General features: G+C 54.7%; 1 protein-coding gene across 4 annotated transcripts; it reads left to right on the top strand.

Moving 5' to 3' along the window:
• Nucleotides 1-16: 16 nt before the first annotated feature.
• Nucleotides 17-26,579, top strand: GOLGA1 (golgin A1). Of its 4 annotated transcripts, none has more exons than XM_061580125.1 (23): nucleotides 17-283; nucleotides 3,944-4,275; nucleotides 5,212-5,302; nucleotides 5,649-5,723; nucleotides 6,039-6,136; nucleotides 7,678-7,710; nucleotides 8,437-8,565; nucleotides 9,478-9,626; nucleotides 9,921-10,023; nucleotides 10,671-10,754; nucleotides 11,204-11,329; nucleotides 11,716-11,811; nucleotides 12,801-12,896; nucleotides 13,547-13,642; nucleotides 13,989-14,141; nucleotides 14,329-14,424; nucleotides 14,776-14,865; nucleotides 16,297-16,399; nucleotides 18,231-18,505; nucleotides 18,868-18,927; nucleotides 19,619-19,861; nucleotides 20,849-20,935; nucleotides 21,716-26,579. In XM_061580125.1, exons 2-23 carry the CDS (start codon nucleotides 4,126-4,128, stop codon nucleotides 21,794-21,796), a joined length of 2,514 nt encoding a protein of 837 aa, XP_061436109.1. In that variant the 5' UTR covers nucleotides 17-283; nucleotides 3,944-4,125; the 3' UTR covers nucleotides 21,797-26,579. The 4 variants fall into 4 exon arrangements, with proteins under 4 accessions (XP_061436109.1, XP_061436112.1, XP_061436111.1 ...); XM_061580126.1 differs by lacking the exon at nucleotides 17-283 and adding an exon at nucleotides 1,560-1,716; XM_061580128.1 differs by lacking the exon at nucleotides 8,437-8,565.
• The last annotated feature ends 161 nt before the right edge of the window (nucleotides 26,580-26,740 follow it).

Raw genomic sequence — 26,740 nt, 5'->3', positions numbered from 1 at the left:
GCCAATGGGAGCGCGCGAGAGTAGCGGAGACGGCCACATCGGCAGGAGGGGCCTGGCCGCTGTCGCCATGGGGACGCCGCCTGCTCCTCGCCCGCGCTAATTGCCGCCTCGTCAAGGAGTGTTCGGCCTTCTCGTTACCGCCTCGTTACCTCCTCGTGACCGCCACTGGAGTCTCGCCAGCAGCGGCAACATTCCCAGGTTGACGGCGCGTGGGGGGACCGCGGCGGCGACAAGAGGAGCGGAGTTTTTGAGAACGTCGAGAGTGACGTGTGTCTTGTTGAAGGTAATTAACTTGACGAGGCTTAACTAGCGCTCATTAACGCCACTTAAGGCGGCCACACTTGGCGGCGGCGTCGTCGTCTTGAGACTGTGGACGTTGTCGTCGGGCGGGAGGGTGGTTGTGTGTGAGGGAGGGTGGTTGTGTGTGAGAGTGGTTGTGTGTGAGGGAGGGTGGTTGTGTGTGAGGGAGGGTGGTTGTGTGTGAGGGAGGGTGGTTGTGTGTGAGAGTGGTTGTGTGTGAGGGTGGTTGTGTGTGAGGGAGGGTGGTTGTGTGTGAGGGAGGGTGGTTGTGTGTGAGGGAGGGTGGTTGTGTGTGAGGGAGGGTGGTTGTGTGTGAGGGAGGGTGGTGTGTGTGTGTGAGGGAGGGTGGTTGTGTGTGAGAGTGGTTGTGTGTGAGGGGGGTGGTTGTGTGTGAGGGAGGGTGGTTGTGTGTGAGAGTGGTTGTGTGTGAGAGTGGTTGTGTGTGAGGGAGGGTGGTTGTGTGTGAGGGAGGGTGGTGTGTGTGTGTGAGGGAGGGTGGTTGTGTGTGAGGGAGGGTGGTTGTGTGTGAGGGAGGGTGGTTGTGTGTGAGGGAGGGTGGTTGTGTGTGAGGGAGGGTGGTGTGTGTGTGTGAGGGAGGGTGGTTGTGTGTGAGAGTGGTTGTGTGTGAGGGGGGTGGTTGTGTGTGAGGGAGGGTGGTTGTGTGTGAGGGGGGTGGTTGTGTGTGTGAGGGAGGGTGGTTGTGTGTGAGGGAGGGTGGTGTGTGTGAGAGTGGTTGTGTGTGAGGGAGGGTGGTTGTGTGTGAGGGGGGTGGTTGTGTGTGAGGGAGGGTGGTTGTGTGTGATGGAGGGTGGTTGTGTGTGAGGGAGGGTGGTTGTGTGTGAGGGAGGGTGGTTGTGTGTGAGAGTGGTTGTGTGTGAGGGAGGGTGGTTGTGTGTGAGGGGGGGTGGTTGTGTGTGAGGGAGGGTGGTTGTGTGTGAGGGAGGGTGGTGTGTGTGTGTGAGGGTGGGTGGTGTGTGTGTGTGAGGGAGGGTGGTTGTGTGTGAGGGAGGGTGGTTGTGTGTGAGGGAGGGAGGGTGGTTGTGTGTGAGGGAGGGTGGTTGTGTGTGAGGGAGGGTGGTTGTGTGTGAGGGAGGGTGGTGTGTGTGTGTGAGGGAGGGTGGTGTGTGTGTGTGAGGGAGGGTGGTTGTGTGTGAGAGTGGTTGTGTGTGAGGGGGGTGGTTGTGTGTGAGGGGGGGTGGTTGTGTGTGAGGGAGGGTGGTTGTGTGTGTGTGAGGGGGGGTGGTTGTGTGTGAGGGAGGGTGGTGGAGGGTTGATTAATCGACACCAGAGCCGTGAACTGTGAAGGCGACGGAGTGGCGAGAGGGGCCGCGGGCGAGAAGATTCGTCTCTCGGGCTCCCTCGAAACTCACGAATAACACCGATGACAGGGCGGCACTGCGATTGTCTTAATGCGAGGTGCAGTGCTTGACGCCGCGAGTGTCGTCGTTGTCGCTGTCGTGAAAGGTTGTTGGTGTTATTACGACGAGTGTCGAGGTCGCTGCGGTGTCGCTACTGCTTCAGGAAGTACACGCTGCTTAGTACAGCAATGACATTGGTTATTGTAGTTACCTTGACTTAAAGCTTTTCTTTAGTCACTTTATTTTCATTTGTATTCTTTTATCGTTCTATCTACGTGACTTTACCGAAAGATGCAAAGAATATTGCAGTTATCGGCAATTGTTGCCGCCGCCACCACCCGGAAAGAGTGCTGTTTCAATGCAACAACAACGCTCGTTAACTTTCATAGCAGTCGGGACGCAGTCGGGACGCAGGCGCGAGGGAGGGTCACGGTTCGCTCGCAGTGCGTGGCCTTGAACCCCGACACGTCGTTCCGTGTCGCTCGCAGTGCGTGGCTTGGCAAGGGGACGTACAGTGTGGGCAATAGGCGACGATTCGGGCAGTGACCTTTCTGTAGAGCGCACGCACAGAGAGCTGTTGAAGTTACACGGCGGCTGTGCTCCGCCTGTCACTGCCGCCTGCTGGGCAAGGCCGCTGCTGTGCAGTCTCTTCCCTTCTCCATTCTGTCTCCACCCAGACCTCGGTCTGCGTTCCATCTCTGTCGTCAGTTGTTTGCATGACGTGCCCTGCCACATTTCACATTTCCGCCTTCACAACAACAGCAGCATCGTAGACGTCTCAAGTTGGACATGAGTTTCACGGTCGCTTTGTCGAGACGAGAGGCACGAGAATGTGTGGTGGAGAGTATCATGAGATGAGAGGGGAGAGGCAGGAGAGTGCGTGGAAGGTAGTAGAGTGAGGGGAGAGAGAGGTAAGATAGGTATTGGCTAGTCCATTGACACAAACCATCTCTATTATTAAGGGTGACCTACATACACCACTGCTCTGATTTCTATTTACAGTCCTTCATTGCTGTTGTTTATTTTACGGATTTAACTGTTGCCATTATGGTGACCCAGGTCTCAAATGAGACTCCTATCCGAGCCTGGGTTCTCACCTGTTTAAACAAAACGAACTGATAACTGGAACACAAAGCAATGCAATAAACATGAGATAAAGGTCAATAACCCAACCCTGTACACGTGGAAGACGTCACTCGTACCCGACAGGGGGTGAGAACTCGAGCCGAATGCATGGCAGCAGCAGATCACGGCATTGCTCTCTGTAGGTCTATTGAGCTTCAGGCTAATCCGCTGCTGGATGAAGGACTCTTGATGCCGGTGCCAGAGATGGGTCTTGTTTGACCAAACTCCACGCTGGTTCATGCGGGTTGGTGGAGGGGGGGGGGGGTAGGACCGGTTCGGATATTGCTCGCAGCTGGTATTGGCCTCCGCCGGGAATCAATCTCGGGTCGCTGTCGTGAAGGCATCTCATCCCGGTTATCTGCGATGTACACATTCATCGAGTGGATTGACAAAGGGTTGTACATTATGACGTGGAAGCTGTTTTTAGGCGTAGGTCAAAAATAAGCAACACGTCTCTGACACTGGTGGAGGAAGGCAGATAGAGCTGCATCTAAACTAAACTACGTTTTATTTTACCAGGCAAGATCCACTAAGCTATATAGCTCTTTTCAGAAGAGATCTGGCTACAAATGATAGCTTAAACAAGGGGCTTATCGCGTGGAAGTTTTTAGCAGCCAACCACTATAAATGCACTTCGATTCTACATGTGGAGGAAAAAACCAGAGGGCCCAGAGAAACATCCACGCTACCACGGGGAGAGAAACACGCACATTTCAATATACAGCAGGTGACAGGTTTTCGATTGGACCCATGACCTCCTGCATACCAGGCGAGGTAGTTAACATCTATCCACCGTGGCACCCAAGCTCACTGCATAGAACCAGCGAGAGGAGATCAGCGGTGCAGAGGGTCGCGGTTCAAATTCGGGAAGGCCAACCTGGATATTACCATGGTGGATATTAGTGATGTAAAATGCTCGCCATCTGCTTGCCCCGACTTCATTCGAAGCGAGGTAGATGATTCATCGTATGCCGGCCTGCGGCACGGGACAAACTTTTACAAATGTGAAGCGAAAAATTACACCGCAAAAGTACTCAATTGGAATTACACACGTCTATATCCGTCGGTGAAACGGCATGAAAGTTGAATGTTGATCATGATGATGATCTCACTCTTATCATTTGACAGCTGACCCCCACCTTTGTCTGTGACGACCCCAGAACAACCCTCTCAGCACTGCGACCCTGAGCTGACCAGCGCTGCCCGATGGTGATGAAGACGGTGATGATGATGGCACCGGTGGCAGCGGCGTGATGATATGATAGCCGTGTACAGGGATTGGGGGGGGGAGCAGTGAGAGGGTGGAGCAGTGAGAGGGGGGAGCAGGGCGGGGGGCTCGGCGATGTTTGCGAAACTGAAGAAGAAGATTTCGGAGGAGGAGGGAGGAGGGGCCGTGCGGGGCCTCCCTGGACCGGGCCTTGCCGGGCGACTCCCGCGCACACTCAGCCGCGAGTCCCTCGCCTCCACCGGCGCCGACTCCGGGGACGACGCGGTGAGAGAGCCACTCTCACCGCACTGCACCCACTGTGTCCGTGTGTGTCCGTGTGGTGGCTCTGCGCCGTGTGGGAAGCGGTAGTGCAGCGATTAGCCACTTGGGAGGCAAAGGCAGTCAGGTGTGGTGCTGGCCACCCACCCCCTCGTGCGCCGTGCCGGCCTTCATAGGTGCTACTCGCAAACAACACTTGCCCCAACAGACTGTTAAGGCTATACGCAGTGCCGGATTATCCTAGTAGCCAAAGTAGCAAATGCTACGGGCCCCGCACTTTCAAGGGCCCCGTGCTAAATGCTTTCAAGCTATCAATTCCGGTTCAGTGATTCTGCACTTGCTTTATTACTACAGTACTATACTGCCTTCAACTTTTACGAACGACTGGGTGTTTAAGGTTAACGATTTGTCGTATTATCTGGCTGTATAGCAAATGAAAAAATACAATAACTTTACTATGCACGTAAAAAATTTGTGTTTTAATATTTATGTATTTAGAAAAATTAGTTTCCCTTTATAACATATGCTACAGGCCCCGCACTAGCTTAACCCGGCACTGGCTATACGGGGGATTTGTGTCTTTGTTGTCTTTACTCTGCGCTGTGTGGCGAGTGGTGGCGCAGCGGTTAGTTCACCGTGCTCCAACCCAGCCACCTAAACTCGATTCCTGCACATGCTCACCAACATCGGTTACGAATATTTGAACCGGCCCTGAGTCTCCCCTTAGGTGACTCGCTCTTATATTAGTACCTGGTGCGGTGTGTAAACATTTCCACCGGAGAAACAAAGGCGGCCAGGAATGGTGTTGGCCACACGACCCCTGTTCTGGCCTCTGGCCTACATGGGTGCTCGCTAATAGTTCTTGCGTCAACTAGTCTCTATTGGGGTTTTTGTGCGCCGTGCGTTTGACTGTGGGCACTGCGTGTGGTGTGCCACGCTTAGTCTCTGGATGGCAGCGCCTCCAGGGAGGAGCTGCTGGTGCTGCTGTCGCGCCGCACTGACCAAATCCGCAAGCTCGAGGCCAAACTCGGAGGTGAGACACACGGTCACGGGATCACGGCGTCACGGTTAGGGTGGACGGCTCACAGGTCGGAGACGCTCAGCTGGCACCGCTGAGGTCCTGGCTTCCAATCTGGGTAATTGATGGTGTGTATGGTGATGTCAATGGTGATGTAGGTGGCAATGGTGATGTGGGTGATGTCGACGGTGGTGATGTTGATGTGTATTTATGTTGAACTTCTTTTGCACGGTACATAGCCAACCGTGCTAATCGGATGATGATAATGTGGGCGTGTGGATAATGTTGGTAAAGTGGCGATGTCGATGACGTCGATGTGGGTGATAACGTAGGTGATGGTGGCGATGTGGGTGATGTGCAGAGTGTGCGGAGCAGCTGAGGAACACAGCGCGGCTCAAGGAGAAGCTCGAGGCAGCGCTGGAGCGCCAGCAAGACTGTACGTGTCACTTTGTCGTCACCACCCGTCTAATCATCATCATCGTCATGATCCATCTTCGTATGTATTTAGAATTTCTTTGGCACCGTACGTAGCCAGCCGTGTCAATCGGAGGTGCGGGGGAAGGACAACAAACTAAACACAACAACAAGCAGTTCATCCTCACGATCCATCATCATCCTCGTCTGCATCATCGTGATCATCACGTTGGTCACCGTTATCGCCGTCGTTATCGCCATCGGCCTTGTCAACATTGTTGTCGTTGTGACCTCTCGCCCCCACCCCTTGACCCCGTGACCCCGTGATCCTGGGCAGCCTCCATGAGGAAGATGCAGGAGCTGAATGAGTCCTACCAGGCCAAGCGCTCCAAGATGGCGGAGAACGCTACTCTTGCTCTTGAGAAGAACAACAAGGTGATGGTGGTGATGGTGGTGGCAGCAGTGGTGGTAGTGATGGTGATGATGGTGGTGATGGTGGTGGCAGCAGTGGTGGTAATGACTGTGATGGTGATGATGGTGGTGATGGTGGTGGCAGCAGTGGTGGTAATGACGGTGATGGTGATGATGGTGGTGATGGTGGTGGCAGCAGTGGTGGTAATGACGGTGATGGTGATGATGGTGGTGATGGTGGTGGCAGCAGTGGTGGTAATGATGGTGATGGTGATGATGGTGGTGATGGTGGTGGCAGCAGTGGTGGTAATGACGGTGATGGTGATGATGGTGGTGATGGTGGTGGCAGCAGTGGTGGTAATGACGGTGATGGTGATGATGGTGGTGATGGTGGTGGCAGCAGTGGTGGTAATGACGGTGATGGTGATGATGGTGGTGATGGTGGTGGCAGCAGTGGTGGTAATGATGGTGATGGTGATGATGGTGGTGATGGTGGTGGCAGCAGTGGTGGTAATGACGGTGATGGTGATGATGGTGGTGATGGTGGTGGCAGCAGTGGTGATAATGACGGTGATGGTGATGATGGTGGTGATGGTGGTGGCAGCAGTGGTGGTAATGACGGTGATGGTGATGATGGTGGTGATGGTGGTGGCAGCAGTGGTGGTAATGACGGTGATGGTGATGATGGTGGTGATGGTGGTGGCAGCAGTGGTGGTAATGACGGTGATGGTGATGATGGTGGTGATGGTGGTGGCAGCAGTGGTGGTAATGACGGTGATGGTGATGATGGTGGTGATGGTGGTGGCAGAAGTGGTGGTAATGACAGTGATGGTGGTGATGGTGGTGGCAGAAGTGGTGGTAATGACGGTGATGGTGATGATGGTGGTGATGGTGATGGCAGAAGTGGTGGTAATGACGGTGATGGTGATGATTGTGGTGATGGTGGTGGCAGCAGTGGTGGTAATAACGGTGATGGTGATGATGGTGGTGATGGTGGTGGCAGCAGTGGTGGTAATGACGGTGATGGTGATGATAGTGGTGGCAGCAGTGGTGGTGATCGTGATAGTGGAGGTGACAATGGCGGTGATGGGGATGATGGTGATGGCATTGATGGGGGTGGTGTGATGGTGATGGTGGTGGTAACAGTGAAAGGTGTGTATTTGGTTGCTATAAATTTGCACATGATATGCCATTTCGTTGAGCTTTCATTTGTATCAGGTCGCTTCTGAAAATAGTTATTTAGCTCATTGGGCCTTAACTGGTAAAATAATTTAGTGGTGAATGGCAGATGTTGGTGGTGATGGTGATGATGGTGATAGTGTTGTTGATGGTGGTGGTGATGGTAGTGGTGATGATGACAACAGCGATGGTGTTGTGGATGTAATGTTGATGATGAGACTAATGAGAATGACGTTTGTGTTGTGTTGAATGGTGTTGACGGTGATAGTGATCTAAGGGACTGCACATCTGTGAACTATCGGACAGCTGTGAAAAAGAGCTTCGTAGCTCATGGGATTTTCCAGGATGAATAAAGATTCTGATGATGATGTGTTGTTGTCCCCCAGGAGTGGACGGAGAAGCTTGCGGCGATGGAAAAGGTGAGTGCCACCATGACATCCTTCCAGCTCGCTCACTCACAAACCTTCAGAGTGAGCATCATGGGTCCAACCACCACCACGGGATATTCACGTGTGTGGTGTCGTGTGTGTGTGTGTGTGCGGTGCATTCGGAATGATCCAACATCATCAGCCATGGTAACTCCACTACTGGATGGAGGCGTTGGCACATTGATGCGTATCATATTGATTATGCTGGGTTTCTGACGGTGTGTACGGTGTGTGGCGCTGTGGTGAGGCATGGCTCGGGTTGTGTGGTGTATTGTGGCATGGTGGTGTATTGTGGCATGGTGGTGTGGTGGTGAGATATGGAGCTGAGTGGACTTGCCGATGTCCGGTACCAGCGGTGTCAAGATCGGCCTTTATGGAGGAGGCTCGTGAAGGAAGCTACTGGGCAGTTGGAGGGCAGTTGCCCTCCAACATCAACGGAGGGCAGAGGAGCGATGCTCACAACAACGAGCGGAGCACCGGGCAGCTGAATTTCAGCGAGTTGGCACAGTCGGGGGGCACAATTGGTGCATTTGCCAGCCATCTCAGTAAACCCATGGCACCTGGGTCCGTTTCATGACCTGCCAGCAGCGAGAGCCTTTGACACTCCACGTGCCCTTGGAAGTGCACCTAGCCTGGCACTAGCGCCAGCGGTGACGTCACCGCCACTTGGTGGCAAACGGCGTCTGCTGCTGTTGTTGTTGTGTCGCGGCGTGTCAGGAGAGGCGGGAGCTGGCGCTGCGCCTGGCCGAGTTTGAGGAGCGCAGCGCTGACTTCTTCCAGCGGCGTGACGAGCGCGATGAGCTCACGGAGCTGCAGCAGCAGGAGACCGCCAAGGTCAAGCACATGGTGCGACTCGCCAACCTCCCGACCCCCGGCCCTGCCCTCCGATAGCTCCGTCGGTCTGCCCGTCCATCTGTATATTTGCAGTTTGCGGTGTCTCTCTCCGCATGGCAGCGTGGATTTTTATCCGGGTCCAGTTTTTCCCTCCACCTTCAGAATCGACGTGCATTTAAGTATTTGGCTGCTATAATTTTCCACGGGATGAAAAGCCACTTCGTTTGTGGCCACGTTACTTCTGAAAAAGCAATATAGCTCGGTGGGCCTTACCTGGAAAAATAAAAAGTTTAGTTTAACATAGACTGGGACGAACTCACGCAATTCACTGTTCGGCCGTCTGTGTATCGTTCCATCTGTCCCGTGTATCTGTCTCTACATCTGTCCGTCTGTTCGTCTGTCTGTATGTATGCCCTGTCCATCCAATTCTTTGTCGATCTGTTTGTCGGTCACGGGATGGGGGGGGGGGGGTCTCGCTAATTATTGTTAATCATATCAACAGAACTTTAGTGTACAGTGAAAACTCGCTAAAGTGATTAAACAATTATTGTCATGCATATATCTGACTGAATGTGTGTGTATTTTGTTAATGGGGAGCGGTAGTGCAGCGGTTAACGTGCTGCGCTACGAATCCAGCATCCCGAGTTCGATTCCACTCACGGCCAACACCAGTGATGATTATTTGAACCGGTCCTGGGCCTCCTCCCCTAGGTCGACTCAGACTTAAATGAGTACCTAGTGCCGTGTGTAGTAAACATTACCACTCGGGAGACAGAATAGGCCAGGCGTGGTGCTGGTCACCCACCCCCTCGTGTGCCCGTGTCGGGCTTCGGAGGTGCTGCTACTTGCCAACAGCACTTGCCCCAACAGCCTGTAACAGCTATACGGGAGATATTTGTGTGTGTGTGTGTGTTTGTGTGTCAGCTGCTGCGCAAGGAGGAGGAGAGCCGCTGTCTGGGCGAGGAGGTGGCGAGCACCAGGCAGGAGGTCGCCGCCCTCCAGGCTCGGCTCGAGCGGGCGCAAGAGGAGCTGGCAGCGCTCCGGGCCAACGGCGCCGCACTCAAGAGCGACAAGTGGGGGTCCCCCACCCCCCACCCTGCCAAAGTGGAGGCCCCCCCCCCCACTGACAACCCCCACACCCAACGCCCACCACCCCATGTCATCCCCCCTCTCCCTTCCCGCGTCCGCCATCTCACCATGCCGGTAACACGGCTCTGGATTTGTGTGATGTGACTTGTGATGTTTGTGTGATTATGTGATGTGTGATTTGTGTCTGACATGTTTATTGTGTGTGTGGTGTGTGTGGCGTGTGTGTGGTGTGTGCGGCGTGTGTGTGGTGTGTGCGGCGTGTGTATGTTTGTGTGTAGCTCGTACCTGCGGCGGGAGCTGGAGGAGGAGCGCCAGCGAGGGGAGCAGCAGGAGAGCGCGCTCTCCCTACAAAACCAGCGGCTCTCCCACGAGCTGGCGCAGGTGGCACCGCTCTCCAGCATGCACACACGCCACACGCCACACACGCCACACACACGCCACACACGTCACACACACGCCACACACACACACGCCACACACACGCCACACACGTCACACACTTGCCACACGCCACACACACACACGCCACACACACACACACGCCACACACACGCCACACACACGTCACACACACGCCACACACACACACGCCACACACACGCCACACACACGCCACACACACGCCACACACACGCCACACACACGCCACACACGTCACACACATGCCACACACGTCACACACATGCCACACGCAGACATGTCACACACACACACACCAGTATGGTGGTGGGGGTGATAGTCGTGGTGGTGGTAGTGTTGGTGCTAGTGGTGGTGGTGCAGGTGGTGCTAAACGTGGTGGTGATGGTGTCATGGGGAGGGTGGTGTTGGTGGTAGTGTAGTGTTGGTAGTGGTTTTGTGATTACGAGGGATTGTTTATTTGTGTGGTTGTTTGTGTGTTTTCGTTGGCCTAGTTCAGCAGTTCATTGCTTGTCTGGTTATGTAAAGTGTTGGTGTGGCTACGAGTGGTTGTTTGGTAATGTTGTGCGGTTGTGCCGAGTCGTTGAGTGGCTGTGTGGCTGTGTGTGCAGGCCCGCCTTGCGCTGCAGGAGCTACAGGAGGAGCACAAGGCCCTGCGAGTGGAGACAGAGTCCCTGGGGCAGCAGGCGCAGCAGGTGGGGGGTGCATGGTGGTCTGGGTCTGAGTTCAGAGTCAATCAGAGTCACTCTTTGGTTCTTTCGGTAAAGTCACGTAGAATAAAGTAATAATTAAATAATTGCATACGACGATTCGATTGCAACACAAGCAATCCTCATCAGGTACAAATAAAAGAGAAAACAAACCTAGAGAGAGGCAAAACAGACACGGGAACACACAGACAGACACATAAGCAGAGAGAGATAACACAGAGACACACAGAGAGAGACACACACATAGGCACACAGAGAAACAACGCCTCTGTGTCGAGGCTACCGCAATAACGCTCTCAGCCTGGTAAAGAGCGATGAGCGAAACAAACGAGACAGCTTCATACGAGACGAGAGAACGAATTGAAAATGAATTGATGATTGAGTGATTGATTCATTGATTCATTGATTCATTGATTCGACTCGCCACGTCGCAGGCTGCCAGGGAGACGGAGCAGCGCTGCGCCATGATTGGTCGGCTCACGGAGAAGGCGACGTCGCTGGAGAGGAGGATTGCGGGAGACCTGACAATGGACCAACACACACAGGAGCTCCTCCTCGAGGTGGCTGCCTGACTCCTCCACCAGGGGACCACACCGCCTCCACCAGGAGACCACACCGCCTCCACTAGGAGACCACACCAGCTCTACCAGGGGACCACACCAGCTCTACCAGAGGCCTTGATACCCCCACGGGGGCCCATATTGGATCATCTCTATCACGACGTTGACGATACTGATGAAGCCGATGACAACGATTATGATGTTGTTGACGACGAACACGATGATGGCGATGATAATCACAACGATGATTGTTGATCACGACTTTGCTGACCGTAGTAATGATAACAGCGCTGATGATGTTGATGACGATAACAGTTGTGATGCTGCTGCTGATGATGACACTGCTGCTGATGATGATGACACTGCTGATGATTCGTTAACTCCAGCGGGCACGGCTGGAGGAGCGCCTGGAGGAGCTCTCCACTCGCCTCTCCGAGTCACAGGCCGTCGCCACGGCAACCGCATCTGGCTTGGAGCAGCAGGTGGGTGGGGGAGGGTGGCCTGGGAGAGAGGGGAGGGCGGGTGAGGGGGCTGATATTGATTGGAGAATGGATTGATGATGTGTTCAAGTCTCAAGTGTATTACGCTTGAATTTTTTTGGTTCTTTCGGTAAAGTCACGTAGACAGAAAAATAACAATACAAATAAAGTTAATAATTAACTCCATTAATTTTAATTTTTCTATCTCCGTGACTTTACCGAAAGAACCAAAGAATATGAGTTCCTGCAGTCACTTTCGTGACTGCAGGAACTCAAAATGTATTATGTTTAACCCAATGAGAGCTTGAGAGCCAGGCTAAAAGTATAATTTACCAGAGCAGGTGGGGTGGGAGTGTGTGGGTGGGTCATTTATTTGTTGTGTGAGTAGGTGGGTGAGTGAGTTAGTGTGTTATGTCGTACACACACCTCCACCCGACACGGCCAATTAGTAAGGTTGTCAACGTACCAATTTACGGCAACTAGCGTCGTCAGGCGTGTTACTTTTTCTATTTCGCTGGGGCACCTCGGGCTCTTCACATCCCACGCCCGAACACATTTTGAAAGGGCGGTGGCTGTCCCTGTACGGTGGTGACTCGCTGGCCCCTGGCCTGTGAGCCAGGGCCCTGCGAGCCTGGGGCACGAGTCTGCTGCTAGTAGCAGCGGGCGATGTTGCCGTGTGTGTGTGCTCCCAATTTTATCTTGTGGGTCATTTGAAAATTTGTCAAATTTGGGACCTTAACGCCGGCACACGATGACCTACACTTGCGTATGATGGCATGCGTTGTTACGGTTAATACCATCGCCACCGCAGCATTAACCAGGGATTTACGCCAGATTCGAACCTCCGCAATGAGCGGCGAACGCGCCACCGCTGGGCCGTGTCGCCGCGCTGCCGCGAGGCCGGGCACGCATTGCGGTTGCAGAGACACTGCCGTTGTGGCGTTGCCATTGTGGTGTTGCCGTGGTTGGGTTGCGGTCGGGTTGCGGTGTAGGTGAGGGAGTTGCGAGACCGTGCGCGGGAGCTGGAGGCGGCGGCGCAGGCGAAGGAGGAGCAGCGCGTGGGGAAGACGCGAGCTCGCGACGAGGAGGTGAGTGGCGGCGTGGCACTACCAACCCGGTGACACGAGTTCAATTCCCGCTCACCGCCAATGATCGTCTCAATCGGTCCTCGACCTTCACTGAGTCGACTGAGCCTCAAATGAGTACCCGGCGTCGTGTGTAAGCATCGTTGCTGGGGAGACAAAGGCGGACGGGTATGGTGCTAGCCACCCAGCCCTTCCGTTCTGGCCTTCATAAGTGCTACTCGCGAATAGCACTACTTGTCCCCAACAGCAATTAAAGGTTACTCGGGGGATCTATTTAGCTCTTTTTCAGAAGTGACCTGGGCACGAATGATGGCTCAAGGAAATGGCTGATGACGTGGAATTTATAGCAGCCAAATACTCTAGACGCACGTTGATTTTAAATGTGAGTGGGAAAACTGGAGAACCCGGAGAAAAATGCACGTGACTACGGGGATGGAGAGAGACACGCAAACTCCAAATACACAGCAGGCATCGGGGTTCGGATCGAACCCACGACCTCCTGTATACAGGCAAGAGAGTTAACATCTCGCTATCGTGGCGGCCGGGCGTGGGTGCCAGCCACACCACCCCCTTGTGCACCGCACTGGCCCCGCTCACGGCACGAGCCCCAGCAGCATGTGCGGGCTTTAGGGGGTCTCTGTGTGTGTGTGCAGCTGCGCCGCCTGCGCGAGGATCTCACCGCCACCAGGGAGGAGCTGACGCGTGCACAGAGGGTGGCGACGACGCGGGAGAGCGAGCGAGACCAAGCGGTGCACTCCGCACTGCAGACGCACCCACCTCGTCATTCACTACTGCAACCAAACCCACGTCGTGGCTCCCATATTGCAGCAGCACCCACCTTGTCACCGCCCGCATCGTCACACTTCACTGCAGCACTCCCCACCTCGTCACTCCCCACCTCATCGCTACCAACTACAGGAACACTCCATTAGAGATCTCCTCCTACCTCCTCTTCACCCCCCCGTAACTCCCGTCTCACGACCCCATCCCTCCCTCGCCCCCCCTTCCTTCTACCCCCTCACCTGTCCTCCGATCTCCCACCCCCCCCCCCCATCTTCTCAACACCCCCCCCCCCCTGCCCCTCCCCCCCCACAGCGTGCAGAGGGGGAGGCCGAGCGGCGGCGCCTGCAGCAGCAGTGGGCGGCGTCTCGCCAGCAGCTGGGGGAGCGTGTGGCGGCGCTGGACACGCAGCTCGCGGCGCTGGAGACGGCGCGCGACTTCGACCGCACGGCCAGCCAGCACAGCCTGGTACGGTGAGGGTGGGGGGGCTGAGGAGGCTGGTGGGGGCTGGGGGGCACTCGCAGACAAAGCAATGGAGCGGATACATCACTTGAAACTGAATCTCTCATCGTCGCTCTATACCAAATCGTCACTCCCCCTCCCTTGCACCCCTCCAACTCCCCTTATCCTTCCACCGCCCCGTGGTGCTGCACAGGGGCAGCTGCAGGCGGAGGGCGAGGAGCTGAGGGAGCGAGTGGCTGAGCAGGAGGCCACGGCACGCACCCTGGAGGAGGAGCTCCACAGCACCCAGGTGACGACACGAGGAGGGGTGGTCGTGGTGGTGGCCGGGTCTGGTGGTGGCCTGATGTGGTAGTGGTGGTTGGGTGTGATGGTGGTAGTCGGGTCTGGTGGTCGTGGTCGGGTCTGGTGGTGGTGGTGGCCGGGGTTTGGTAGTGGTGGTTGGGTCTGATGGTGGTGGCCGGATCTGGTGGTGGCCGGGTCTGGTGGTGGCTCGGTGTGGTGGTGGCCGGGTCTGGTGGTGGTGGCTTGGTGTGGTGGTGCCAGGTCTGGGGGTGTTGGCCAGGTGTGGTGGCGGTGACCCGGGTCCGGTTGTGTTTGGAGTTCGTCGTCACAGAGTGTGATACTCGATGTTTTCTTTCAGGCCGAGCTCACAGCTCAGAGGGCAGCACTCGCCCAGTCGATCTCTGACCTGGAGATGACACGGAGATGTGGGGATACACTACAGAAACAGGTGTGTGATGGCTACGTTTGCCTGGGTATACACGAGTACTTACACGTGTGTGTGCATACACACGGTAATGCAATGATTAGCGCGCTGCGCTACGAACCCGGCGACCCGAGTTCGATTCCTGCTCACGGCCAACATTAGTAATGATTATCTGAACCGGTCCTGGGCCTCCTCTAGGTCGATTCAACCTCAAATGAGCACCTGGTGCGATGTTTAAACATTGCCACCCGGGAGACGAAGGCGGCCGGGCGTGGTGTAGGCCACCTACCCCGACATGTGCTTGTATTGTCCTTAACAGGTGCTCGCTACCTCAACGGCCTATTAAGGATAATTTGGGGGTCTTTGTCTTTGTACACTTGCCTCAGGCGTGGCCTGTCGTGCGGCTTGGCTTGTGCTCTATTACAGCGTAACACAAAGTATTTGAACCCTAACCCCTAATGCCCCAACCCTAACCCCCAACCCTAAACTCCTAGCCCTAATCTCTAAACCCGAACCGCTAGCACTGACCGTAACTAACCCTTTTGCCATAACCCAAACACCCTTCTCCTAACCATCATCTTTCTCCCTAACAATAACCTTTTAATCCTAGCCTTCCACCTATTGCAATAGGTGACGTTTCGGGCAATGGTCCTTCTGTATAGCACACGTGCTACTGATGAACGTGTTGTTGAATCCCTAATGGGGCAGGGGGCTGGGAGAGGGGGGATGGTGGGTAGTGGGTAGGAGTGGTGGTGCAGAGGTTCGTGCATGACGCTAACAACTAGGCACATTAGTCCAGTTGTTGACCGGTTTGGAACCTCTCCTCCTCCCATTGCCAACCAGCGCTGACTGGCATGATGATGAAGTCTGGTCACACGAACAGCACGTGTGGGGATGCTTCCGTGGTGATGCTGCTGCAGCCTTGGCAGTGGTGCACAAACGACAAACCACTGGAGCTATACACTTTTAAATCGTCCAGATATAAAAACGTATTTCTTTCAAACTACTCTTTGCATTTCGTTTGTTGTCCTTCCCCCACACCTCCGATCAGCACGGTTGGCTACGTACTGTGCGAAAGAAGTTCAACATGCACACATACAAACCCTGTACACTAACACCCGGCCCTCTTCCCTTTATCCTATAAGCTTAACGCACAATCTCGAATGCGTGTTCTTAACCCCGGACCCCTTAACCTAACCCCCATACCCCAAAACCTAATCCCCAACGCTTTTAACACCTAACGCTAACCCATAACAATAAGCCCCAAACCTTAAAGGCAAAGTGATTTCCTGCTAGAATGAGCATTGAGGCATTTGTTCTCATCCCCTGCTTAAAGCCCTGCAGAGGCAGTGGGGTGGGAATTCCGCATTCCTATAACAGGAGCGAGTCTTTCCTTGGGACAAGCGGTAGTTGATCTCCCCCCTCCGCCCCCCCCCCCCCCCCCCCCCCCCACAGCTGTGTGAGCTGCAGGAGGCATTGGCGCTGGCGGAGGGGAGGCTGGCGGAGGCTCGGGAGCGCTGCTCCTCCGCAGAGGCTCGGAGCTACGTGCTCGAGCAAGGTACGGACGGAGACGCAACAGCAGTATGAGCAGCAGCAGTAGCAGAAGTAGCAATAGAAGCAGTAGTAGCAGTAGAAGCAGCATTAGCAGCAGCAGTAGAAGCAGGAGAAACAGCGGCCCTAGAAGTAGCAGAAGTAGAAGCAGCAGTATCAGTAGATGCAGCAGCAGTAGAGGCAGCAGCAGTAGCAGTATAAGCAGCAGCAGTAGAAGCAGCAATAGAAGCAGCAGCAGTAGCAGCAGCAGTATCAGTAGAAGCCGCAGTAGAAGCAGCAGCAGTAGAAGCAGCATCAGTAGAAGCAGCAGCAGTAGAAGCAGCAGCAGTAGAAGCAGCATTAGAAGCAGCAGCAGTAGAAGCAGCAGTAGATGCAGCAGCAGTAGAAGCAGCAGTAGAAGCAGCAGCAGTAGAAGCAGCAGTAGATGCAGCAGCAGTAGAAGCAGCATTAGAAGCAGCAGCAGTAGAAGCAGCAGTAGATGCAGCAGCAGTAGAAGCAGCAGTAGAAGCAGCAGTAGAAGCAGTAGAAGCAGCAGCAGCAGTAGAAGCAGCAGCAGTAGAAGCAGCACCAGTAGAAGCAGCAGCAGTAGAAGCAGCAGCAGTAGAAGCAGCAGTAGAAGCAGCAGTAGAAGCAGCAGTAGAAGCAGCAGTAGAAGCAGCAGTAGAAGCAGCAGCAGTAGAAGCACCACCAGTAGAAGCAGCAGTAGAAGCAGCAGTAGAAGCAGCAGCAGTAGAAGCAGCAGTAGCAGCAGCAGTAGAAGCAGCAGTAGAAGCAGCAATAGAAGCAGCAGCAGTAGAAGCAGCAGTAGATGCAGCAATAGAAGCAGCAGCAGTAGATGCAGCAGTAGAAGCAGCAGCAGTAGAAGCAGCAGCAGTAGAAGCAGCAGCAGTAGAAGCAGCAGCAGTAGAAGCAGCAGCAGTAGAAGCAGCAGCAGTAGATGCAGCAGTAGAAGCAGCAGCAGTAGAAGCAGCAGCAGTAGATGCAGCAGTAGAAGCAGCAGCAGTAGAAGCAGCAGTAGTAGAAGCAGCAGCAGTAGAAGCAGCAGCAGTAGAAGCAGCAGCAGTAGAAGCAGCAGCAGTAGAAGCAGCAGCAGTAGAAGCAGCAGCAGTAGAAGCAGCACCAGTAGAAGCAGCACCAGTAGAAGCAGCACCAGTAGAAGCAGCAGCAGTAGAAGCAGCAGTAGAAGCAGTAGCAGTAGAAGCAGCAGCAGTAGAAGCAGCAGTAGATGCAGCAATAGAAGCAGCAGCAGTAGAAGCAGCAGTAGAAGCAGCAGCAGTAGAAGCAGCAGTAGATGCAGCAATAGAAGCAGCAGCAGTAGATGCAGCAGTAGAAGCAGCAGCAGCAGTAGCAGTATAAGCAGCAGTAGAAGCAGCAGTAGTAGCAGTAGAAGCAGCAGCAGCAGCAGTAGCAGTATAAGCAGCAGTAGAAGCAGCATTAGAAGCAGCAGCAGTAGAAGCAGCAGCAGTAGAAGCAGCAGTAGAAGCAGCAATAGAAGCAGCAGCAGCAGCAGCAGCAGTAGAAGCAGCAGTAGAAGCAGCAGCAGTAGATGCAGCAGTAGATGCAGCAGCAGTAGAAGCAGCAGTAGAAGCAGCAGCAGTAGAAGCAGCAGTAGCAGCAGCAGTAGATGCAGCAGTAGAAGCAGCAGTAGAAGCAGCAGCAGTAGAAGCAGCAGCAGCAGTAGCAGCGGCAGTAGAAGCAGCAGCAGTAGAAGCAGCAGCAGTAGAAGCAGCAGCAGTAAAAGCAGTAGCAGTGCTACTGTCCATCTCAGGGGTTAGGGGTACGGTAACCCTGACCCCTGACCTCACCGCCACCGCTGACCCTATCGCGGCCGCCCTCAGAGCTGCGCGCCAGCGAGGCGCTGGCGGAGGAGAGGCAGCGTGCCAGCGAAGAGGAGGTGGAGGAAGGGGAGGCAGCGCAGCCAGCGCAGGCAGGGACCGTGGGAACACATGGGGCACGCAACGGGACCCGGGAGGGGCCGGGGGGCGGCAGCGACGATGGTGGCGACGATGGCACCACTGGCGCCGCCGTAATTACGGCCGCTGCCGTTGCCCGCACCGCTGAGGAGGAGGGGGCCAACTCGGCGCTGAGAATGGAACTGGCGGAGAAGCACAAGGTGAGCGGGGGTGGGGTTGGGGGTATGAGGTCATGTGGTGGCACACAAAGGTCACGTGACTATACTGTTTGGTTCTTTCGGTAAAGTCGCGTAACTTTACCGAAAGAACCAACGAGTGTGGATTCCTGCAGTCACGAAAGCTTCAAATCAAGATTGTCACGTGACTAGACACGGGGGTTCTGTGATGAGAGTTCGTGTGATGGGACCTGGTCACGTGACGGGACACGTGGTCACGTGACGGGACACGTGGTCACGTGCCGAGACACGAGGTCGAGTGACGTTAAACGAAGCTACTTGACATGCTGTACGTAGCGCGACACGCCGTAACACGTCGTTGGCTGACGCCGGGTGTCACCGTACAGACCATCAAGCAGTTGCAGCAGCGGCTGGCGGAGCTCAAGAAGACTCTGCAGAGAGAGCTGGTGAGTGACGGCGCCCACCTGCCTGCTAGTCCACTATCCCGCTAGTCCGCTAGTCCACCTGCGCGCTAGTCCACTATCCTAAAAGTCCACTCGCCTGTCCGCTCGCTCGTCCTTTATCCCACTCGCTTGCTCGTCTGCTGGCCTGCAACCCCACTGACCCCCACCGTATATTATCATCCCGCGAGCCCAATAGACCACTGCATTTCATGGTTAGCCTTACTTGCCCGCACGTAGCCATCTCGATGGCGAGATGTTATCTGCCTTGCCTGGTATACAGGAGGTCGTGGGTTCGATCCTGACACCTGCTGTATATTTGGAGTTTGCGTGTCTCTCTCCCCGTGATCGTGTGGATTTATCTTGGTGTCCTACAATTTTTCCCTCCACATTGAGAAACATGCGTTTAGGAGTATTTGGCTGCTATACATTTCCACATGATAACCTACTTCGTGGACCTATCATTTGTGGCCAGGTTGCTTCTGAAAAGAAGCTATATGGCTCAGTAGGTCTTAATGTCATAAAATTAAAAGCATGTTTAGTTTATATTATGGCTTGTGGAAGGAGGCCTTCACCCAGCAGTAGACAGATCATGGTTGATGATGATGAAGCCTCACATCTCTGCCCCTCAACTCTCTCCTCTCCCCTCTATTGCCACTACCCCCCACAACCCACCCCCCCCCCCCCACCTCACCAGCGCCTGAGAGTGGAGGGGTCCGATTCTGGGAATGCGGCGTCAGGAGCGGTGGATGGAAGGGAGCGACCGTTTGGGGCCTCCCACTCCTCGATGGCCCCCCACGAGCCTCCGGATTGGTTGAGGGGGGGCGGAGGGGCGGTGTTTGGGCCGTACGTGACGGGCGTTGCCGGCGAGCCGCCGCGCGTCAACCTGCAGTACCTGAAGCACGTGGTGCTCAAGTTCGTGTCGGCTCGTGAGGCGGAGGTATGGGCAACCAGCACGCAGCAACCCGACTACCTTACTACCTTACTACTTACTACCTTACTACTTACTACCTTACTACTACTACCTTACTACCTTACTACTTACTACCTTACTACTTACTACCTTACTACTACTACCTTACTACTTACCACCTTACTACCTTACTACTTACTACCTTACTACTACCTTACTACGACTACCCACGCAGCAACCCGACTACCGATCGTGAAACCATGCAACCACCCGCAACCACCCGCAACCACCCGCAACCATGCAACCCATAACCAATAACTGGAGAATGTCTTAACCAGTCCTGGGCATCTCCAAGGTCGACTCAGCCTTAAACGTTGTGACGTCCTAACCTCGGCACTTGGGAGACAAAGGGGTGTGGTGCTGGCCACCCACCTCGTGTTTTCGTAGGTGCTGGTCGCTAACGGCTCTTGCCCCAACAGTCTGCTGTTCAAGGCGACACATTGACGGCCTTCGGCCAGGCAAGTCGCTCAAAAAGTTGGACACGAACGACGCATTCACGAAAGCACCCCATGCTCCGTTTTGAAGTTTTAAAATGAAACATCTTTGAATTGTATTATGTTTTGAATTAGATAATTGTATTTCTTCATTTAAAGCTTATATCATTTTACATCTGGAAGACTTCATTGAAAAGGACATTTCGTGTGAATTTTCTCTCGTCGTTAAGTCGATGGCCTTGCCGGGGGTTCGGTTCGATGCGGACTATCACCCGTTTGGGATTGCGGGATCGAGATGAGGCGACACGGAGCTGCTGGCCGTGCGAGAAGACCGCCGTCTGCAGATCGATTCCCACGTCATCGAGCGTCTGTCCCTGCGCCTCCGTCGTTCATGCAGGGGGCGCGTGGAGGTTTGCAAGCGCCGCCTGCATGAAAACGACGGAAAGTGCAGCGTCAATCACAGATAGATAAAGTTGTGCGCTTGTGTAAGCGTATGGGGGGGGGTCTTTGTCTTGTGTAGGCGTTCCACCTCGTTCGGGCCATCTCTGTACTGCTGCACCTCTCCTCTGAGGAGGAGCGCCTCTTGAAGGAGACGCTGGAGTACAAGGTGTGACCACCGCTCGGAATCACGATCACCACCAACATCACTGCCACCGCTCGCCACCACTACCGCTCACTGCCAACACCATCGGCAACGATCGCCACTCTCTCCTCACCCCACGACCCTCGGCGCTTACCCCTCACTCAGAGCTACACTCCGCCAACCTTATTCCAGAGCGATTCACTGCACTTCATCACAACTCGGTCAATCTGGGTCTCTGTGTAGTGACTGACTGAGAGACACTAAGAGTCGGAGGCACTCTGTTTATTAGACGGCCTTAACAGTTGACACTGGGTAGCTGCGGCTCCCAGTCAGGACAGCTGGCAGACCGCCTGGCTGGGATCCTGCTCCACACGACAGCCCCGAGGTCCCCTCCCGCGGCCCCCCTTCTGGAACCTACCAGCAGGTTCTTGATGTGCCCCTTCCATAAACCTTTCCACTACATCCCTCTCTGGTCTGTCACGTGACCTGCTGTCAGTCAGCGCTGCTGTAGCTGCAGATCCCCTTCCCTACCAGCGGCCAGCGCTATGCTGCTAAGTGACCGATTCTATGTCACTACATCTGTTTAGGTGTATCTATGTGAGCCTATTGGTCTTTGTGAGTCTGTGGGTGTCTATGCGAGTCTGAATTCCCATGACTGGGCTGAGACCATCTTACCACATGAGAACCTGGTATAATCGCAGCTGGGGCAGCCGCAACTATGAATTCAAACCCAGGTTGTCTGTGCTTTGATCTCTGAGTCACACGGTCACTTACCTCCTCTTTGCCCCCCCCCCACATCCCCAGATGTCGTGGTTTGGAACGCGGCCAGCCCCGCAGGGCGCCGTGCGCCCCTCCATCACCGGCAGCGGCCTGCCCTGGCAGTGACGGCCTGCGCTCTGCTTTTGCGTGGCTGCCGCGGCCTCCTAATGCCGGGGAGAGAGAGAGAGCATTCCTCGCTGTAGTATTTAAAAAACAAAATTCCGCTGTGGAGGTTGGCTCGCGGATGTGGAACCACGGACTCGCGCAGGTCACTTCCTGCCCCCGCCGCAAGGAATTCTGGGACATGGGCTGCCCCGCCCCATTCCCACCCCAGATCAGGTTGTCGTCGTTGGTTGTAGCGCATCGCCACGGGGCGCCAAAGCTCCCCTGCAGAGGGCCGCACGGTGGCGCCAGCAGCGCCACGCGTCGCACCCGGCCACGATGATGATGATGCTGGCTCCCCACGATTGCGCTTTACTGGCAAACGGTCGTAGCGTCCTCGACACCAACCAACCACTCCACTGCAGCTGTAGCAGCAGCGGCAGCCCATGGAGCAGAGAGGTGGGGTGTCCGACTCCATCTGGCCCTGCCAAGTGCGACGTGTGGCCGGGTGTGATGTGTGGCAGTGTGTGGCAACGTGGCCGGGTGTGACACGTGGCTGGGTGAGATTGACTGGCTGAGTGGGTGACTCGCCACATCAATAACACTGGTGTGTGTGTGGCCTTAAAAGTAAAAATATGTAATAGGCGACATTTCGGTCAATGGCCCTTTCTCATAGCATGTGAAAGATGTGTGCGTTAAAAATAAGTAATTCTCATCAGGCCTCAGGGTGTAAACTGCACTGTCCAACGCTTATCCACTCTTTCTCTTTGGCTTCTCTGTTTATGTGCCATGAAGAAAGGCCATGGCCCGAAACGTCGTTCATTATATATTTTCTTTTAATCCCGCAGTGTTATTGACGAACGCGTTGAGTTTTACTTTTTGGTTACTTGTGCACCACTGCCAATGCAGCATCACCAAATGATTGGAGTGACTGAGTGAGTGACCGAGTGAGTGACCGAGTGAGTGACTGACCGCTATGATTGTCTAGAGAAAAATCTGTTACTCCATTCCATTGTACGCACGTACATTACGTTGAACTTCTTTTGCACCATACGTAGCCAACCTTGCTCGTCGGAGGCGCCCACCAAGTTGGCACGGTCGCCCCACGGTCGACTCGTCGCCACTGGCGATGGCCACCTCCCGCACCATCCGGCGGATCGTGGCGATGGCCGGGAACGTCGAGACAACCGGTGGTGGTGGTGAAGTCAGGGGGTCGGTGGGGATCAAGAAGTCGCCACGTGACACCCCCGCGTCGACGGATCGACCCGGCGCGCCCCGCGGGGCCGAGACCATCAATCTGCTCGGCGCCGGTTCCGTGCCGCGTGTGAAGGGATCCCCTGCAGCTGCAGCAGAAGCTGCAGCAGCAGCAGCAGTAGCTGCTGCAGCAGCAGCTGCAGCAGCAGCAGCTGCAGCAGCAGCAGCAGCTGCAGCAGCAGCTGCAGCAGCAGCTGCAGCAGCAGCTGCAGCAGCAGCTGCAGCAGCAGCTGCAGCAGCAGCTGCAGCAGCAGCTGCAGCAGCAGCTGCAGCAGCAGCTGCAGCAGCAGCTGCCACTAGAGGTGCTGTAACGCAATCGAATCGGACATCCGACGAGATCACCAATCGGTCCGTGTGGGTGGAAAAAAGTAGGGGTGGCGTTGCCTGTCGTAGGGGCGTGTCTCTGCCCATCTATGGGCTTGTTGAGCGTGAATCGAGGTCAGTCTGGTTAATCCGACGGCGACGGTAAGAGTATCAATTCGTCGAACGTTAATCGCCGCGTCGATTCATTGTCAAGCGTCGTGTGAAACGCCCCCTCAGCTGCGCGATCGGTGATTAGTTTGAAAGTCCGTTTTTTCTTTTATCGCTCATCACAGCGCCACGGCGTAAGATGCAATCAACCGTCGCTCGGTGGCGGAGGGGCGTGCATCGTCGAAGGTGTCGAGTGATTTCCACACTGGAATATTTTCGGGGTTGCTGCTCGACTGGGCTAGGTGGCACGTGACCCTGCAAGAGTGGTGGCCACAGCTCGTTGCGAGGGGTATCCTGAATGTGGTGTGGGGGGGGGGTGTCGGGGAGTGTTGATTTTGTTAAGAGAAAATATATTCCGTCAACAGTGTTTATTTGATGAGAGTCAACGATGACAATGAGTGGATGAAGATGGTTACTACTGCCCAATATCACCATCATCACTACTATAATAGAGGGTTTTTTTGGGGTTAGATCGCGTAAGTATATAAATGTGTCGTTAGAACCCGCCACCACCCGACACAGACAACTGGTAAGGGTTGTCTCGGAAATAGAACGTGGCCAATTCGTCACAAGTACAGCACTAGTGTATAGTGTAGTGTATAGTGTAGTGTACTAGTACAGCACTGACCGGTGTGTTGGAGAGCCAAGCCACAACATTTACAATCTGAGTACGACGTTTCGCCAGTAATTACAACCAGCTTCATCAGGCGACAGCCAGACTTGTGGAGAAGTCTAACTGCAAGAGTGCAGAAGAGTGGTCACCACATCTACGCCTCTCTATATAAGGAGCGAAACAAGAAGACTTCTCCACAAATCTGGCTGTCGCCTGATGAAGCCAGTTGTGGCTTGGCTCTCCAACACACAACCGGTTAGTGCTGTACTAGTGTACTGCACTATACACTACACTATACACTACTATACACTACACTACTATACACTACACTACTATACACTACACTATACACTACACTACTATACACTACACTATATACTACACTATATACTAGTGCTGTACTAGTGTACTGCACTATACACTACACTATACACTACTATACACTACACTACTATACACTACACTATACACTAGTGCTGTACTAGTATACTACACCATACACTACACTACTATACATTATACACTGGTGCTGTACTAGTGACGAATTGGCACGTTCTGTTTACGTGACAACCCTCACTAGTTGGCTGTGTCGGGTGGTGGTGGGTTCTAACGACCATTATGGATATTGGTCGCGAAAGCCGACGTGTTAAACTGATCATCACTTCTATCACCACCACCATCAATACTACCACTACTATCACCACCACCATCACCACCATCAATACTACCACTACTATCACCACCACCATCAATACTACCACTACTATCACCACCATCATCACCACCACCACCGCGTGTAGCTACAACCCGATGGGTCTGAGTGAGACCGGGGCTCACCGAGTGGCCGAGTTGGTAGCACTGTGGGCTGGGGGGTTGTGGTGTTTAGGCGAAGAGCGGCTGCTTGAGAGCCACTGGAGCACCTGCTCGACGAGACGAATCCCGGCTCCATCAACGTTGCCACCGGTTACCGTTGCCACCGGTTACCGCTGCCACCGGTTACCGTTGCCACCGGTTACCGTTGCCACCGGTTACCGTTGCCACCGGTTACCGTTGCGCGGCTCGCTGCTGCGATGTCCGCAGCGTCTCGGCAGGACGACTTTGAGAGGCGGTCGATGCTCAAAGTCGAGTCCGTCTCTTCACAACGAGTTTCAGAGACGTCTGCGTGCAAGCGACTCGGTTGCGTGCAATGGATTGCACGGGTTGCGCTTTGTCAAGCAATCGCAACGCTTGACTTTGTTCACCCTGCTTGTGGCGCAAAGGGTAAATCTGGGCCCAAGTGGCAGCGCATTTGCCGCTTGTTGCAGAGGTTCCGATCCGGCAGGTCGTCCTGGTCACTCCTGTGGCTTCTGCTTCACGGCGGATGTGAAAGATCCCCCGTGACGTCATTCTACACGAGTCGTGTGCCAGCAGCTGCAACATCACCCACCTCCCCCCCCCCCGTTACTGTCAAATCACCGCAGGCCGCGTCTGAAACACAGCGGTGGGTGGTGGCAGAGGTGGGACAAAGTCATTGTTATGCAAGTCCAAGTCGAGTCTGAAGTCATCAAATTCATGACTCGAGTCCAAGTCACATGACTCGAGTCCAAGTCACATGACTCGAGTCCACACCTCTGGGTGGTGGCACCTTCCTTGGCAATGGTCGCCTTGGGCAATCGGAACGACGGCGCCAGTACCGGACGTGCTCCATTATTGACCAGGCGACGTCTTCAATAAGCTCCCAGTTGTTGACCCCATTAGCTCTGGCGTCGGGTGAATCGGCACGTGACGATCGCGGCTCGAGGGGCGTTTTGCACTCCGGCGAAGAAGCTCTTCTCCTCTGCTGCATCCTCAAGGACAGCATCACCATGGTTACACTGCAGTCACCATGGTTACACTGCAGTCACCATGGTTACACTGCAGTCACCATGGTTACACTGCAGTCACCATGGTTACACTGGTTACTGCCGTCGAGCGAGAGGCGACGACTGCCTCGAGTGCGACATCGCACTGGGGGTTGAGCGTGTGAGTTGGTGTGTGAGTTTGTGTGTAAGTGAGTTGATTGTGTGTGCAGGGGCTAGCGCACTGCACTACTCAACTGGCGTTCCGGGCTCGATTCCTGCTCGCAGACACTTTAGGTGATTATCTACACCGGATCCTGGGCTTCCCCTAAGTCGACTCAGCCTTAAATGAGAGCCTGGTGGGTGCCGTGTGCAAACATCAGCATTGGGGAGACAAAGGTGGCTGGGCATGGTCCTGGCCACCACCCCCTCAGTGCGCCTTGCCGTCCTTCATCGGTGGCACTTGCTCCAGTAGCCTGTGTAGGCTATATGGGGGACCTTTGTGTTCATGGGTACAGTTCTGGGGAAAAACAAAAACTACTTGTTGGTTTGCTCTCCCTGTCGGCTCCTGAAACTAACTTATTCTGATCACCGCTGTGCTTCTAAGCCCTGGGAATAAAAGATCTGCAACCCTCGCACGTGTGTGCTACCACATGGTGTCATGTCTCACGTCGTGTCTCGCACCACCAGCTCGATGGGATTCCTGCGTCCTCATGAATCGTGTCCCGAGGGAGCCAAACTCTCGTCGTCGCGAACGGGAGGGACCACACTTCATGCCAGTGTGGAAGCGTGCTTCTGAAAACGAGTCTTGAG

Source organism: Lethenteron reissneri, chromosome 71 (genome assembly GCF_015708825.2).
Source record: "Lethenteron reissneri isolate LAM-NWPU_2019-01 chromosome 71, ASM1570882v1, whole genome shotgun sequence".
Classification (NCBI taxonomy): Eukaryota; Metazoa; Chordata; class Hyperoartia; order Petromyzontiformes; family Petromyzontidae; genus Lethenteron; species Lethenteron reissneri.
This window is presented reverse-complemented; position numbering and strand designations above follow the sequence as displayed.